The sequence below is a fragment of the Nematolebias whitei genome, chromosome 12 (assembly GCF_014905685.2).
Source record: "Nematolebias whitei isolate Nwh7 chromosome 12, NemWhi1, whole genome shotgun sequence".
Lineage (NCBI taxonomy): Eukaryota > Metazoa > Chordata > Actinopteri > Cyprinodontiformes > Rivulidae > Nematolebias > Nematolebias whitei.
Window position 1 is genome coordinate 29,168,769 of NC_056509.1, and position 17,615 is coordinate 29,186,383.

General features: G+C 39.1%; 1 protein-coding gene across 1 annotated transcript in view; it reads left to right on the forward strand.

Moving 5' to 3' along the window:
• Window positions 1–17,615, forward strand: part of nkain2 (sodium/potassium transporting ATPase interacting 2) — a 66,120-nt gene that overhangs the window by 37,736 nt on the left and 10,769 nt on the right. Inside the window, exon 5 of the mRNA XM_037685122.1 lies at window positions 4,141–4,201. Coding sequence (XP_037541050.1) covers window positions 4,141–4,201 — 61 coding nt within the window. The remainder of the gene's footprint in view (window positions 1–4,140; window positions 4,202–17,615) is intronic.

Below are 17,615 nucleotides of genomic sequence, written 5' to 3' on the forward strand. Positions count from 1 at the left end.
CTACATACTACTTGTACTACTATTCCTACTTTGCGGTTTTTCACTTATCGCAGGTCTTCAGGGTACAGATCCCCCACGTTAAACAAGGGACTACTGTAGTGGTATGTTTTCAGTTGTAGAAGTCACTGACATATAGGGTGTGGAAAATAATTATTTAATCTCTGATTTCCCTACTAATTGCTCACTTACAAAGAAATGATCATTCTCATTTTTATGGCAGTTTGATTTTAATCTTGACAGAACACATACAACGTGTCCAGGGTGTACCACACGTCTCTCACAATGACTGCATGAGATAACACCGTGACCCTGCTCAGAAAAGCAAGTAAAAGAAGCTGGATAAAGAAACACATTATATGAAAACTAACTAACTGTTTTGCAACTCATTGCTCCCAATACTGTAGGTGGTTAATTATCTACAACCTTGCCCTAATTTTTGGTTATAGAGTCATATGGCACACAGATGACTATCAATCTCAATTGGTTAACAGGTTTGTTTTTTTATTAAACAAACATTGTAAGGTTATGAACAGAACAGTTTGAATATAACTTTAACAAACTCACAAACAAGATAAGGCACAACCCCAAATCTAATATTGTGCTCCCGAGCTATCCTGTTTACTCGATGTGCAGTGAGATATAATCACATTTATAGACAACAGGATATTATGTTTACATGTAACAACAAGAAAACTGGATACTTGAGTTTGAGAAATATTAACAGGATATTGATGTTTGCAGAAAAGGTGTTCTGTCGAGGCTGATCAAGCAGGCTGTGTTGCAGTGCGGGCATGACTCTGCACCATATTCAGTCACGCTAACAAAACTGTACCCTGCGGCCATGTTCAGAGTCAATGAGCCTGGAGAAGACAGATCAGGCTCCAGATCGGAGTTAACTCTAAACTCCTGTGAGTTTCTTTAACAATAGCCTGACTTTCTGATGTTTAATGTCTCCTTCAGGTGAGTATTAATTTAAAAAAGAACATCTTTCAAGATAGGACTGCCACCAATTGCTTGTGGGCTGATGGGATCTTAATCTTCCAAACTTCAGCAGTGACAGTTTAGTTGATGTAGCCAGTAAAGGTTATCAGCATCTCTGATCAGGGGTCACTCTTCAAGTCATATCTGCTGTATGAAGCTCACAGATTTTCCCATCAATGCCGGTCCTCATTGTGAAACTAGCAGCAACATTGCAGCAGTAAATTGGACCCACATGGCACAACTCTTCTACTTCTGTAAGTTGTTTCTTTTTGGAAACAAATAAGGGATGGAGGAGAGAAAAGATCTAGAAAGAGAATGGGTTCTTAAGGTAAAAAGACAAAGGAAAGAAAGCAGGAAGCTGAAAGAGGAAAAGTGTGCACAGGAGGAGCTTTGGGAACCAGACATTATTTAGACTAAATGAGGTCAAGACCTTGAGATATTTGCTGAATCCCAAATGGCGTGTCTTGGAACCGCAGCTTGCTGAGTGTTTATGTGTGTGCATGCGTTGTCTGTGTAGTCAATAGAATACCAGCCGGGTCAATGTCATTTTCGCCCTCTATACTTAAAGGCTGATTTGAGCATTCAAGCCTCTTTTTTTCTCCAGGGTAATGGCTCGTTCAACCCCACAGGTGCTCCTCTGTCTGTGTCCACTTCTTCTCCTAACACATTTCCTTTCCACCCTATCCCTCTTTCCTCCTTGATAGAGCCAAGGGCAATAAGGTCACTGAAATGCAGACCTTGCAGTGACTGCGTTGTCTTCCTGTATGCTCGCTTCAGTTGGCCACCTCCTATCAGTTGCCTTGGAAACAGACAGCCAATGAAAGAGCAGATCAGACAACTAAAGGGGTTTGGTTAATTTGTACTGCAGCACTGTCCAAACATGACGAGCAAACACAAACACACACATTTTTAGTGCAAGATTTTTTTTCTTCAGTACAAATCCTAAAACATGAGCATAAAACTGCAACCAGTTTCACATTTTATAACAGTTTTTTTTTTCTTTGTTAGAAATACATGCCTCAAATAGATGGGTTAGGAACATATTTAGTATGCAAGCAGTAGTCAACAATGCCCCACTTCAAATCGGTGAAGTAAGATTGTTTGTCTATGTGTTCAGGCCAAATGTAATGGTGGTTTTGTCACACTGACCCAGAGAAAAGCCCTTGAAGGATCTTTCTTATAGATAACATGTTCATCTATTAAAAATAATATCTGTCCAGAATGTGATTTTGTGTCCTGTATGAGAGAACAAACCTAAGAATTGTGACTATTCTGACAGAGAGATTCAGATAATCAGAATTTCAGTAATGCCAAAACATTGATTGTAAAAATAAAAACTCCAGCTTTCAATTCTAGAGACATTTGATTAATTATGAAGTAAAAAAAATGTTACAGATACCGTAGAGGCCAAGAGTTGCAGATGAAACTGAAAATTGTCAGGTTTTGGGGATATTTTTTTATTTATTTTTTTTTCATTTAGCCTTTATTTATACAGGTTAGTCTCATTGAGTCACGAGAACTCATTTTCAAGAGAGACCTGTTTAGGGAGCACATGGTGGGGGTTAAGGGCCTTGCTTATGGGCCCAGAGTGGGGCGAATGAGGGTGGGGGCAAGTGTGGGTGTTTCACCTACCCCACCCACAATTTTGATGTTGTCGGGGCGTGAACCGGCGATCTTCGGATCACAAGCCCACCTCTCTAACCTCTGCGCCACCACTCCCCTGGGGATTTGGGGATTGGCACAGTATTTCGAAGAGATCATGCTTAGAGCCAAAATGTGAAATGAATGTTGTGAAAACATGCCTGTTTGTGAAGATGATGTCTATTTGTGTATGTTTAGGTTTGTGTTATCTGTATCTAGGCCTGTCACGATAACAAATTTTGCTGGGCGATTAATTGTCTCAGAAATTATTGTGATAAACGATAATATTGTTTGAAATTTGACAATAATTAGTAATTATTACATTTATGAAGAAATGTTGGTTAATTTTTGTGTGTAGTACCTTTTTTGACCACCAGATGGAAGTATAAGACTGTTTGAACTGAAGAATGGATAGTGAGGGAGAGAGCAGCGTCTCTTTAAGAAAAATGGGAGAGAGGCCCCTTGACGTGACATGGGCTGTCTCTCATTCCTGTTTTTCAGTTCTCAAAATGGTGGACGCTCGTTGTGGTTTGAGCTCTTTAGCATAGTATTTTTCACACAAAGCTTTTAATAAAAAATCAGTAAACAAGTTCTCAGCTTCTTTTTGCAGAGAAAAACAACTTTTTAAACGAAGGCACGGGTTTCAACCGTGATTTTTGGAGCTTCAACAAGACAGAGGTTTTTTCCGAAGTCTGTTTATTAGCTTAGCTCGTAGCTTAGCTTCACAACTTAGCTGCTTTTAACGATCCAAAAACATGATTTTGGATCGTTAAAATGGATTTTAAAGAGAAAAGAGAAAGGGAGGGGTCAGTGAAGAGCACCGGAGTTGAGCCCTTTGTCATCCAGTGTCTTCAGTAGAAAGAAAGAGACACGAAGAAATGATAAAGCTGATAAATGAAAATGAGGTTGATAATTTTAATTTATGATGCGATTAATTTATTTATTGTTTATTGCGACAGGCCTATCTGTATCTGATTACTGTTAGATAATCAGAACACTTAATAACCAGAGGTGCTTTTTGGTTAAGGGAGAGAGTGTCCAAATCATGTAACACCATAATTTAATTGTTGAAAGGAAGCCCCCATCACTTTTTGAGTCCTCCGTTGAATTATGGAGTTAAAAATTAATAATAATAATACAATACAAATCTAGAAAACTTAACAGCATACATCAAAAGAATGAGCCCAGCAGAAACTTTAATTTCACCGATTGTGATCTTTCTTATTAAGATAAGTAGCATTTGTATGAGGAAACGGCTGTGATTTATTTTTATAGTTTAATAATTTTATTCAAATGTAGTGAGAACAATTCAAACATGAAAGTCTGGGCGAACTGTGTGTGCGTGCATGTTTTTGATTGAAGTGCTCTATTTAGGAGCAAAAATATCACACCGCTGCTCTGCTCCACTTATTCCAACACCTGTTTCCCACGTTTATTGCAACTTTTCTGTCTGTCTGTGCTTTTGTTTACTCCAAAAGAATGATGTTCATTTATTTTTACTTTTCTCTTTGTCTCCAGTTGGTGGGCTTCATCTACGCCTGCTACGTGGTCAAGCTCATTTCTGAAGAAGAAGATAGTTGTGAGTACACAGTCACACATTTACACGAGCTCACTGCTGAATAGATTATCACCCTCTGTGCATTTTTACACACTTTCTTTTATTAATTTAGTTTATCCTCAATTCCTATTTTAAAAAGGATTGTCTCATTTCTTGTTGAAGTGATCAGTGCATCCATCTTTTCATTATTTCTTATCTTGTCGAGGGACAACAGTCTGAGCAGAGAGCCCCTGATTTGGAAAATGTGATCAGGTACCTTCCTCAATAGCAGTGAATTAATTTATTAAATCTCATTGCCCTTCAAACATCACTCATGGGATCACAGCAGCATACAAACCCCTCAATCATGATAATAAGGAAAAAATAATTCAGACAGTTCACAATTTTGTCATTAAAGAAAACAAAAAGCACAGAGAATATTACATTTGTTGGTTTTTGCTCACTTCTGATCAGTTCTATCATCTAAACTGAGTGTTTTATGTATTATATTAAAAAACATAAATTTTTACTACAGGAGACCCTTGATTATCGCAAATTTTACGTTCTAGACATCACCGCGATATGTGAAAAACCACGAAGTAGGAACGCTATATTTATTTTAGTATTTATATATATTTTAAGGCTTTATAAATCCTTCCCACACTCTTTCAATGTTAACAATGTCTAAACTCTTAAAACTACGTAATTTTAACAAAATACTTATATACAGTACTGCAACATTTTGAGTACTCACCAGCTCTGCAGAACAGCAGCTCAGTTCCAGATGGTCTCAGTTCCGGTTCCGCAGACCTACCCTGCAGCGACAAAGCTAACCGCCACATCCAGGTTGACGTGCGCGTGGATAATTGAGCTTATTTTCGACTTTCCTGCCAGTTCTGTCAGTTTAATAGATAGATTGTTACTTCTGACTTTGCATTGCTAAACTTTACCTCCATTTCAGCAGAAAGCAATGGTTGGAAGCACTGTTGGCTTCTGGGAAGTGTAGTTCTTTTGACTGGCCTTAGGTTGAGGTCAAGGTTTTCTTTATTGTCATTCGCATCCCATGTGGTGGAACGAAATCATGTACACTTGGTCCCAGTTACATCCAACAAAAGTATAAAATGTAAAAGAAAAACAGAAATAAGATCTAAGATATGAATTACAGTATAGGCTTATTGAAAGAAAACTACAAAATGGCGGCGCCTGTCTAAAGTTTTTTTTTTGGTTAACTTTTGATTCTGTACCATCTCAATCACATGAGTAATGTTAACGTTGACAATCGTGCGTCGTTTACAAGCTTATGCTGAAAACCTGCAAAAGAGCGAGTCCGCAAAAGTTGAACCGTCAAGTAGCGAGGGACTACTGTACATACATGTACTTTGTATATCCATCCATTATCTTTACCTGCTTCTTCCTTTTAGGGTCGCAGGGGTCACTGGTGCTCATGTCCAGCAATACTGTGCAAGAGGCGGGGGACACCCTAGACAGGTCTTCAGTCCATCACAGGGACACATAAAGACAAACAACCATTCACTCTCACTCACACCTAGAGATAATTTAGAGTTACAAATCAGCCTAATATGCATGTTTTTGGTCTGTGGGAGGAAACCGGAGTACCCGGAGAAAACCCACGCATACACGGAGAGAACATGCAAACTCCACCCAGAAAGGTCCCCAACTGGGTTTCAATCTAGCGACCTTCTCGCTGACAAGTGGCAGCTCTACCAACTGCGCCACCGTGCTGCCCAATTCTTATTACAACAAAATAATAAATAAATGCAGCCACCCTTTGTCAGATGTTAAGTCGTATATAGTCATATATATATACTCAGGTCTCTCTTGTGAATGAGCACTCGAGGCTCAATGGGATTAACCTGTTAAATAAAGGTTGAATGAATATTGAAAGTCCCTGAAAGTGCATCATTATTTATGATCACTAAGTTCTGACTCTAAATCATCATTTGACTCTAACACTTTATTATGAAGCAACAACGTCCGTCATGAACTAGAAACGAACATTACCCGCCAACTTACATATGAAATTGTTCTTTTTTCATGCTCAGAGTAAATATTGGAAGTGACGCTCAACTGCTTCCACATCAAATTTTAGCTTAACATCTGTAACTGACTGAGTTGGAGCCATTTTTGTGTTGGCCAAGGTGGATTAGCTGTGGCAGCCATCTTAAATAAGGTTTACTCATAATGTATTGTAGTCGTAGATATACATCAAATTATACTGAGTTTTATCAACATTTGTCCATTGGTTTATTAGATATTTTGCTAACAGACAGACAGACACATGAATGTCCACTTCACTTCTTGGTGATTGATAAAAGATGTCTTCATACTCACTCATCACTGATCTGGTGGCTCCTTTGAAAATATCGTATTTCCAAACAGTATATAAATAGATTTATCTTCAAATGCGAGTTCAAGTATGAGTTTCATCTTAACCTTTATGTCCTAATTTGTTTGCTGTCAGTTTGTTGGTTGAATAGAGAGGCTTCAAACGGTCAGTTTGTGGCTTTGTTCTGCTTTAGTCTGTGTGATTATCTCTGCTGTAACAAGTCAAAGTCTGCTTTAGAAAAAACAAACCTGTCTGATCGGTCGAGCTGCAAACAGAAAGAAAACAACAGCTCAGGTCAAATTTAACTGTGAGACAAAATATTTGGACTACATATTATCTGAGAGGTAAACTAACGTTGAACCGGCTGATCAAACTGTTTCATGTATGTCATGTTATTATTAGCATGTGTTCATATTACAGCCATATTAACAGCTGCTGTATCAAAGTGAACCGAGTTATCCAAGGCAGCAGTGCACAGGAAGAGCTTTTTGTGTCAGTGAGATCGCAGTGTGTTCTGAAGGGGGGAATTAAACTTTCATATTTTCCTAAAACGAGCCCAGCATAGCATGAACAGGTTTCTGTGAAACAGTCTGTAACGGAGGCAGGGACGCTCATTTTTCAGGCTTTTCACGTTGACTCTGATCAGTCGACCAAAAGTAAATGATGATTGCGCAGGATAATTCTCATGGAACAACGGCTCTGCTCAAGCTAAGATTGGGTCACTTTTACCGCCCCATTCTGTTTGCCACTGAGTGCAAAATGTCCCAGGAAAAAACGGGCTGATTTACAACACAAAGGATGTACTGTACATCTAAACACAAGTTAGAAAACTCAACATATTTGCTACTAATTTTCATATAAAACATGCATGCTACTGTGCAGCGTTTATTCTTGTTTTGTAACAGCAGAAACTAAATGACAGTTTCCTTCTGCTTCCCTTTTACCATCAAACTGAATAAACTGCTGTTGTTCAAATGATTCTCAGTCTGCTTTAACTCCAAGCTAGTTGTTGCTTGTGTGCACAAGCTACACTCGGATTATTGTAATCACGTCTTGGAAAAATACTAAAGTTGGCTGTTGAACGACCCTGTGATGGACTTGCTACCTGTCCAGGGTGTACCCACGATAAGTGAAAGACCGCGAAGTGGGAATAGAGGTTTAAGTAGTAAGTAATCAGAATGTCATGATTTCAGCTCGCTGCCTCCTCTGCTCTTTGCCACCTGTAAGCACTCTTGGCCACGCCCACTTCTCTGCTCTGCATGGAGAACAACTGATCAGCTGCAGTAGGAAGTTTATCCTGCAGTAAAGGCTGCACAAATGTGCAGCAGATGCTAAATATTTTAAAGTAATTCATTTTAAATTAAAATTCCATGTCTATCGTGCGGCTCATCCATCAATCAACCAATTGTGTGTCATGTCCAATCTTATTTTGAAAAACCGCAATAGAGCGAGTCCTCGATAAATGAACTGCGAAGTAGCTAGCGACTACTGTATATATATATATATATATATATATATATATATATATATATATATATTTTTTTTTTTTTTTTTTTTTTTTTTTTTCATGAGTGTTACTTTATTTGAAAATAACTATTTATGGACTTTTATGTGTATAAAAGTACTTGTACTTTAAATACCTATTTTTTTTATTTATTTTTGGGCTGCTCCCTTCTTCAGGAGCCACAGTGAACTAACTCGCACGAAGACTTGGCAAATGTTTGAACGCCTGATGTCCTACAGACCACTGAGCAGAGAGCTGCTATCTACAGCACCCAGGGGAGCAGATGGTGGGGGTTGAGGTTCTTGCACAAGGGCCCAAAGTGGGGGAAATTAGGATAGAGGCAGATGTGGGTGTTTCACCTTTCCCACCCACATTTTGATATCGTTGGTTCAGGGAGTCAAACCGGCGACCTTTCGATCACAGGCCCACCTTCTCTAACCTCTGCATCATCACTCCCCCTTATCAAACACCTAAATGATTGGTAAGAATACACGTAAACAAAATCAACAGAATTAATGCAAAAACCTTTTTATTTAATTTGATCATTAAATGCTCTACATTTATCACAGTAGAGTTACATCACAGTATGCTTCCATATAAAAGCAAGTTAAATACATCCAAACAGCTAAAGTCTTATTATATTGTTTTAATCTTTTGAAATATTAAAATCTGCAGATATTTTTTGGCTAATTACAAATGTGAAAATGACACAAAGTGTTCATTGGAGACACACATTTGCTATGAACTTGTGCTTACAAATATGCATCTTTTACAATAAATGTTGTTTGACTTTAAGAGCTAAAGCAGCAGAAACATCAAGGAGCTGTGCTCCTGGGGGACCCGACCATATTTTAGCACAACACCTGTGCTGCAGTGACGTGAGCTTTTAAAATTGTAGCAAGCATCGAGGCTCGGAGGAGAACTCACCTCAGCTGCGTTGGGTTGAACTTCAACACATTAAATGTGTGACGGACACCTACCTCATATACATTTTTAACACAAGGAATTAACTCAATTTAACAATCCTCAATTAAAATCCTTGTTTATGGTGAGAACTCACCTCTCCATTCTCAAAACTTACATTTTGTTGAAGATAAAAATAACATACAGGTGCTAGTCATGAATTAGAATATCATAAAAAAGTTAATTTATTTCAGTAATCCCATTCAAAAAGTGAAAATTGTATATTATATTCATTCATTACACAGAGACTGATATATTTCAAATGTTTATTTCTTTTAATGTTGGTGATTATAACTGACAACTAATGAAAACCCCAAATTCAGTATCAGAAAATTAGAATATTGTGAAAAAGTTCAATATTGAAGACACCTGGTGCCACACTCTAATCAGCTAATTAACTCAAAACATTTGCAAAGGCCTTTAAATGGCCTCACAGTCTAGTTCTGTAGGCTACACGCTCATGGGGAAGACTGCTGACTTGTTGTTTGAGTTGTCCAAAAGACGACCATTGACACCTTGCACAAGGAGGGCAAGACACAAAAGGTCATTGCTAAAGAGTCTGGCTGTTCACAGAGCTCTGTGTCCAAGCACATTTATAGAGAGGTGAAGGGAAGGAAACAATGTGGGTGAAAAAAGTGTACAAGCAACATGGGTAACCACACCCTGGAGAGGATTGTGAAATAAAACCCATTCCAAAATGTGGGGGAGATTCACAAAGAGTGGACTGCAGCTGGAGACAGTGCTTCAAGAACCACCATGCTCAGATGTATGCAAGACATGGGTTTCAGCTGTCACATTCATTGTGTCAAGCCACTCTTGAACAAGAGACAGCGTCAGAAGCATATCGCCTGGGACTGCTGCTGAGTGGTCCATGTTCTCTGATGAAAGTAAATTTAGCATTTCCTTTGGAAATCAAGGTCCCATAATCTGGAAGAAGAGAGGAGAGGCACAGAATCCATGTTGCTTGAGGTCCAATGTGAAGTTTCTACAGTCAGTGATGGTTTGGGGTGCCATGTCATCTGCTGGTTTTAGTTCACTGTGTTTTCTGAGGCCCAAGGTCAACGCAGCCGTCTACCAGGAAGTTTTAGTGCACTTCATGCTTCCTGCTGCTGACCAACTTTATGGTGATGCAAATTTCATTTTCCAACAGGAACAACACCTGCACACAGTGCCAAAGTTACCAGTATCTGGTTTAAGGACCATGGTATCCCTGTTCTTAACTGGCCAGCAAACTCACCTGACCTTAACCCCATAGAAAATCAATGAGGTATTGTGAAGAGGAAGATGTGATACACCAGACCCAACAATTCAGAAGAGCTGAAGGCCGCTATCAGAGCAACCTGGGCTCTAATAACACCTGAGCAGTGCTACAGACTGATCGACTCCATGCCACGCCGCTTTGCTGCAGTAATCCAGGCAAAAGGAGCTACAACTAAGTATTGAGTGCTGCACATGCTCATACGGCCCCCATTAGAGGGGTGTGCCCTACAGTTTGAGAACTACTGTAATAAATCTAGAACTTATCTTGAATTTTGTCACATATGATCATAAACCTAACACCTGAGCTACGCCCAGCAAAATACAAAAACTAACTTTTTTTTTTTTTAAAGCAATGTTCAAATACAGCAGCATAAAGTCAGTTGCTCCCAGTGCCAACACGGTTTCCAACACAAACACATTGTGTGTGCAACTCATGCTTTAGGCTCTGTCTCCTGTTACCACACCAGCAGAGTATACCCCCCCCCCCACCCCCAAAAAAGAACAGAAAAGAACAAGCTAGTTCTGCACACAGAGCACAATCTGAAGCCTTTAAATCCAGCTCTGTCCTTGGAATACATAAACGATAAAGTAGAAAAAGGCACTGTTTATATCCTGTACGTTTAGCAACCATCAGTCCTCGTCGTGGGTGCATCTGTAGTTTGTTGCTTGCAGTCGTTGCATATACCACTTGTTTGTGAAATATCTGCAGGCTCAAACAGCAAACAGGATCCATACGAGCATCCCTGATGTGTTGGAGCAGAGGACATTTTACACAGATGGTACAACTGTGGTAACTACATTAGTGGTTCATAACTATTAATTATCTCTGACACAGAGACAGGGAGGGTCAGCATCTAACAGATAATGACCGTCTGTACATTTCGACAGCTCAGATGGGGTTTTTAGGATACGGCCAAACTCTTTGTTACAAAACAGCCCATTTTTGCTGTTTTCATCACAACAGTGGGCATTATTTCATTTTATTTTACATTTTTAACGTTTCCATTGTCCCAATATGATTTGTTCACAATCTAAATTTGATAATGAGGACTGCTGGTATAAACGACCTACATTTTTATTTTGTTTCTATTTTTCATGTGTTTTACAAAAATGTAGTGAACCAGTTTGTGAAACGGCTTCTGTAGAAGTGGATGAAAACATTCTGATCGGCTCCTTAAACTTGTGTGTTTTCTTGGTTTTGAAAGGTTTAAACCTTTAAATGTCAGCCGTTGCCCTGACTCTAAACTCAACGACAGTCAGACTGCTGTGCTTAGTTACAGTCATGAAGCTCCAGCAGCGTGCTGTTTGGAAAAGTTTACTGATCATGTGTATGTGGTAAAGTCAACCTTAAGTGGTTTTAAGTCAGATTCGTAAAGTAAATCTAACATGCTGCCCTTCTTCTTCATTTATTTATCCTGCTCAGCTTGATTATTTTCTTTATAACGAAACAGCGAGTTTGAAAGAAAGCACTCGAGGTTTCAGCTACAGAATTTAAAGAGTTTTTTTTCAGCCATACAAACAGAAAGAGATCTGAAGCAGAGTATGGAGGACGAACAGAGCCAACTAGATTCTTACTTTTGTGAAACTGTAGGATGTTCCCGCAGATTTAATTAATCAGTTGAACCTATCAAAAGATCAAGGAGAAGTTATGAAAGTGTTCATCAACTGTTTTTCACTTACTGTATTCTTGTGGCAAAGGCAGCAAGTGAGTCATTTTATGTTGATTAGACTTCTGTGAATAGCCTTCGTATTCAGTTATGTCGACGACACTGTTTCATATAGGTCACACTTAATTTTTATACACTTCATCTGTCTTATTCCAAATCTTGAACTCTTTTTTTTATCCCATTTTTGTTTGCTGTAGCACAAGAAACACCCTAGTGGTTAGAAATTGACTGTACCCAGGTGGGGAACTGATCTCATTTGGGGAAATTGTTTATTTATTTTATTTTATTTTATTTTTTACAAAACATCTGTGTGTATTGATATTTGCCTGTTTAAGAACATTTACTTGTGTAAGTAATGGTAAGAGCTACATGAATAAAATGTTAATCTGACAAATTCATATACAGTACACGCAGTTCATAAATCCAGTTCACAGATGACCTGAAAAGTATAGGCTGTTAAAAGATTTGCACCATAACTTGCTGAACTTCAAGCAATAGTATTATGATCAAAAGTCAAAAGTTTATTTGTACCACATGTGGTGGAATAAAATTGTGTACACAGGGTTCCAGTTACATTCAACAAAAGTATAAATTGTAAAGAAAAGCAGTAATAAGATCTAAGATATGAACTAAGAAATATGCTAAACTAAGAATACACTAAACACCAATAGTACGACAACAATATGCCAAACAACAGCAGCACGAGCATGAGTCTGTGTGAGCAGATGAGTAAGAACGAATACAGCAGCATGAGATCAGCAACATGGATAATCAGTAGCACATATCACCAATCAAAGTGGCATTACAGGGATTTTTTTTTTCACAGTGATAACCATGATTAGAGATTCATGAGTCTAACAACTTCAGGGTAGAAGCTGTTCCTCAGTCTAGTGGTTCTACACTTAATGCTCAACCTTCTGCCTGAAGGGAGCGGGGCAAAAAGTGTGTGTGCTGGGTAAGTGAGGTCCTTCATGATGCAGGTGGTCCTCTTCCTGCATCTGGAGGTGTAGATGTCTGTGATGGTGGGGAGACTGACTCCAACAGACTTCTGTGCAGCCTTCACCACTCTCTGCAAAGCTTTTCTTTCTGCAGCTGTGCAGCCTCCATGCCACACGTTGATGCTGGAGCACAGGATGTTCTCCACTGCACACCTGTAGAAGGAGGTGAGGACTGAGCTTCCCAGACCAGCTCATCTCAGCCGCCTGAGGAAGTAGAGTCTCTGATGAGCTTTCTTGATCAGGCTGGTGGTGTTGTTGCCCCAGATGAGGCTGTCATTCAGGTGTACACCCAAGTACTTGTAGCTGGAGACCACTTCCACCGCAGATCCTCCTATGTTCAAGGGGTGTAGGTGTGTTTGTTCCATCGGAAATCCACAACCATCTACTTTGTCTTCTTCACATTGATGTGAAGGTTATTCTGACTTTTTTCAATAATAATAATAATAATTTATTTTAAAAATCTTTATGCCTCTTTTATGGTTGTCCATTGTTGTCATCATTCTTTGTTGAAATCATGTCTCTCTTGTAAATGAGTCCTCGAGGCTCAATGAGATTAACCTGTCTAAATAAAGGTTGAATGAATTCTCTTTGCACCAGCTCTCCAGATGTTCCACCTCCTGCCTGTAGCTGGACTCATCATTGTTTGTGATGCATCTGACTAATGCTGTATCATCTGCAAACTTTACAATATGACAGCCTGGATGGGTAGGTGCGCAGTCATACGTTTGCAGAGTGAACAGGAGGGAGCTCAACACACAGCCCTGAGGGGAGCCAGTGCTGAGGGTTATGGTGGAGGAGGAGACGTTGTGGATTCTAACAGACTGCGGTCTGTTTGTTAAGAAGTCCAGGACCCAGTTGCAAATGGAGGGGCTTAGTCCTAGTGCGAGTAGTTTGTCCATCAGGGTCTGGGGGATCTTGGTGTTGAAGGCAGACGTGAAGTCCACAAAGATTATACGGACGTAAGAGTTTTTCTGCTCCAGGGGGGTGAGAGCACTGTGGCCCACAGAGGAGATGGCGTCTTCTGTTTATGGATCCTTGCGATATGCGTACTGGTGAGGGTCCTCGCTGATGTCGATGGTAGCTTTGATATGGGCCATGACCAGTCTTTCGAAGCATTTAGCGACTATAGGAGTGAGGGCTACTTGCCGATTATCATTCAGACTAGTCACTGTAGCTTTTAGGAACTGGGATGATGGTGGCAGTCTTCAGGCAGGTGGGAACTGTTGCCAGGGTGAGGGAGGAGTTAAAAATGTCTGCCGGCACCTCACAGAGCTGAAAGCTGATTTAGAAAGCTCATCATCACCATGTTTTTTTAAATTGTTTGAAACAAAGGTGCCAGCCATGGTTAGAGGCATCCAGACAAAACATCCACACTTTTGTATCATTAATGGAACAAAATGGTGTTCGTTTCTGAATCTCTTTATTTTTATTTTACCCATCTCTCATCAGTCTGAATTTGTTGAATTTAACCTAAAGAAATGGGTGAAAATGTGTTAAACGGACACAATTTAATTCTGCCATCACTGTAATTTAAATGCAGCATGCGTCTGCAGGCATTAACATGAATGAGCCCATTAACCTGAGGCTCCTTTATTCAGTTAAAGTAGATGCTGCCGTTATTCCAAAAGATCAATACCCAGGCATGTCTTATTCAACGGCAGGCTGAGGATGCTGTTTGCTAACGCATAAATATTGATAGGTAATGAATGCAAAAAGGGGATGAGTGGAAATGGTTTGAGAGCGAGCACACAGGTTTACCTGCTGCTCTTCCTGCACAATGTGGATCGGGCACTGAGAGTGACAGACTTTCATTGAAAAGGGAAAAATAAAAACTGCTGTTTAGGGCTGAGCTGCTCTTTGAGACCAATTTATCTGAATGAGATAACAAGAAAATACAAAATTATCTCACTGCTAAAGTTCAGACTCTTTACAGTAACAGTTTTTATCCCATTTGAATAATGATTGAATTTAAAGGGTTGGTCTTGAGAGAAAAAATATTTTGTTTTTTTACTCAGCTTGTTGATGTCAGTAAACCTAAAGCTGCCACATTGTATTTTGCCTCCATGTCTAAATAATGAATGTCTAACAGTTGTTAGTATTTGGCCTTTGCTTAATTGTTGCGTTTTGGCCTTTGGCTATCAGTGCTGAACATTTCTGCTTATTATGCACCTCAGAAGACAGTCTGTTGGAGCCAAGAAACTGTTTTTATGAAAAAATGTGTTGCGTAATTTTGTGAGTATTTCCATGCTTGGTGATGAGGAACAATGCTATTTAAAATATGCAGTTATTCAGTTATTCATGTTTTTTTTCTTGAATAACAAAGACGTTGTTTGGGAAAAGCTTCAAATATTAAGTCAATTTTGTATCTTGCATCTTGTTTAAAAGTTTTACTTTTCTCTAATGACACATTTTCTTACCTAGAGGAAGATGTTGGATCAATATCTGCTATGATAACTCTTGATCCATCATCAACCAAATATTAGATGCAATTTTTTATATATATATTTGATTGATGTTTATTAAGTCATGAGTGTTTTTATTGCTGAAAAGCAAAGGCAGATAATTTTGCCTTTGCCTGTGTCCTTTTGTCAGTCTATTAGCAAAATACCTCATCAACCACTGATCCACTGTATCGTCCTGCACTGTTCTGTACTGTGCCATCTCCTCTCCTCTTTGGCCTTGTGTGCCAAAGCATTAAAGAATAATGTTGCTGAGTCAGTTGGTACTCAAACTACTGTATGTGTTGGAAAGGCTTCTCAGCTCCTACCTCAAAATAATTACCTGGAAAAGTGACTGAGCTATACCATTGTATGTGTTTCCAAAGATCAATTAGCTGTGGTGGCCATCTTAAATTGGGTTGACTCCCAAAGTGGATCAGCTGTCGGTGTACATCAAATGATCACTTTCTGAGAGTTTCATTCTTGTAACTGCGACTTTCCTTCCCTCCATTGACTACGGTGACATTATTTACATGAACGCTCCTACAAGCACCCTGCAGATGCTGGATGCTGTCTATCATGGTGCGCTAAGATTCATAACTGGCTGTAATTACCGTACATATCACTGCACCCTGTATTCACTGTTTAACTGGTCATCATTAACTTCACTCGGACTCTCTCACTGGTACATTTTCATCTTTAACCTCCTAGGACCTGGCATCCACATATGCAAGAGTTCAGGTCTTAGGAGGTTAAATCACTTCTTGGTCTGCTGCCTTCATACATCTCCTCCTACATGTCTCTGCGTGAGTGCAGCTACAGCGTGCGCTCTCAGGACATTATTACCTGCAGTGTTCCCTCAGTGAAGACTGAACTAGGCAAAAGGACCTTCTCCTACTCCGCTCCTGTTTCCTGGAATATCTTGCAAAAAGATCTGAAGCTCTTGACCTTGACCTTTCTAAGTGGCTTCAAACATCTGTTAAGTTCCTGGCAAAAACCAATGCAGACGTTCCTGTTTTTAGTTTTCTACACCACCTTACAATCTAGCTATTTTTTCACCACTTTTTCCTTTTGACTGTCCTTTTGGTTGCCATTTTATTTTAACTTGCTAAAAAATTAAATTTGTACCCATTTTTTATGATTGTCTATTGTTGTCTTTGTTGTCCACTGTTGTCATCACTCTTTGTTAAATAATCAGGTCTCTCTTGTAAATGAGTCCCCGAGGCTCAATGGGATTAACCTGTCTAAATAAAGGTTGAATGAATTAAATTGCATTCAGTTGGTTAATAAGCTATTTTATTAATAAAGATAATTTAAACAATTCAAACCAAAAGTTTCAACAAAGATATCACGCAAACATTAAGTTGTTTGAGTATGTGTTGGTGGAAGACTCACGGCTACTACCACACTAAACTGCAGCTTAATGTCTGAAAAAATGATGAGTTTATAGACATTTTTGTGATTAGCTGTAGTGACCAACTTAAAATTTATCAAGTTGTAGTACGTCCAATTTATTAAAATCTGTCCATTGGGTGACAAAATATTTCGTTAGCAGACATACAAATACAACACTGGCAAAACATGATCACCTGCCTTGACAGCAGCAGGCAATAGCAAACTATCAGCAGCATGGGTAATTTTAGCATCTCTTTAACAAACACCAGCATTTGGAATGATACAAAAATCAATTTGTGTATTTATTTGGCTACCATTAGCGCTTAATAAGTATTAAAGCGAGTCACAGCATCATTTGCTTAATTTCTCAGGAATAATTTTGGGATTAGTTGTAATCTTCTTGCTGCTGAGCCTGAAGTCTTGAACATGTCGATGGGGAAAGTGGCGCCGTAATGCAGTCTGGAAGAATAAACACTAATCAGACAGCTTTGTGGGGAAATGTGCCTCGGGTGAAGGAGCTAATACTCACTAAGGACCGATGAAGACTTTGAATTGCTGAGAAAGCTAATTACTCTGATAATTGTGTGTGTGTGGGGGGGGGGGGGGGGGGGGATTCATTATAAACACTCTCAAAGCAACTCAGAAGTGTCAGATTCTTATCAAATATACAAGTAAACAAAACAACACATGAATATCTAAACGCATGTAAATAAAGCCATATTCAGATTAGATTTTATGCACGTTGAAGGCTTTGGTTCAGGGCAAATAATTATCTTTTTTTTTTTAAGTTTAGGCTTTTTTTATCATTGAAAAATGTGAATCCAAAGGTTCTCATATTTCAGAGAAACTTGGATAATCCAGAGCCTTATGAATATCATATCTGA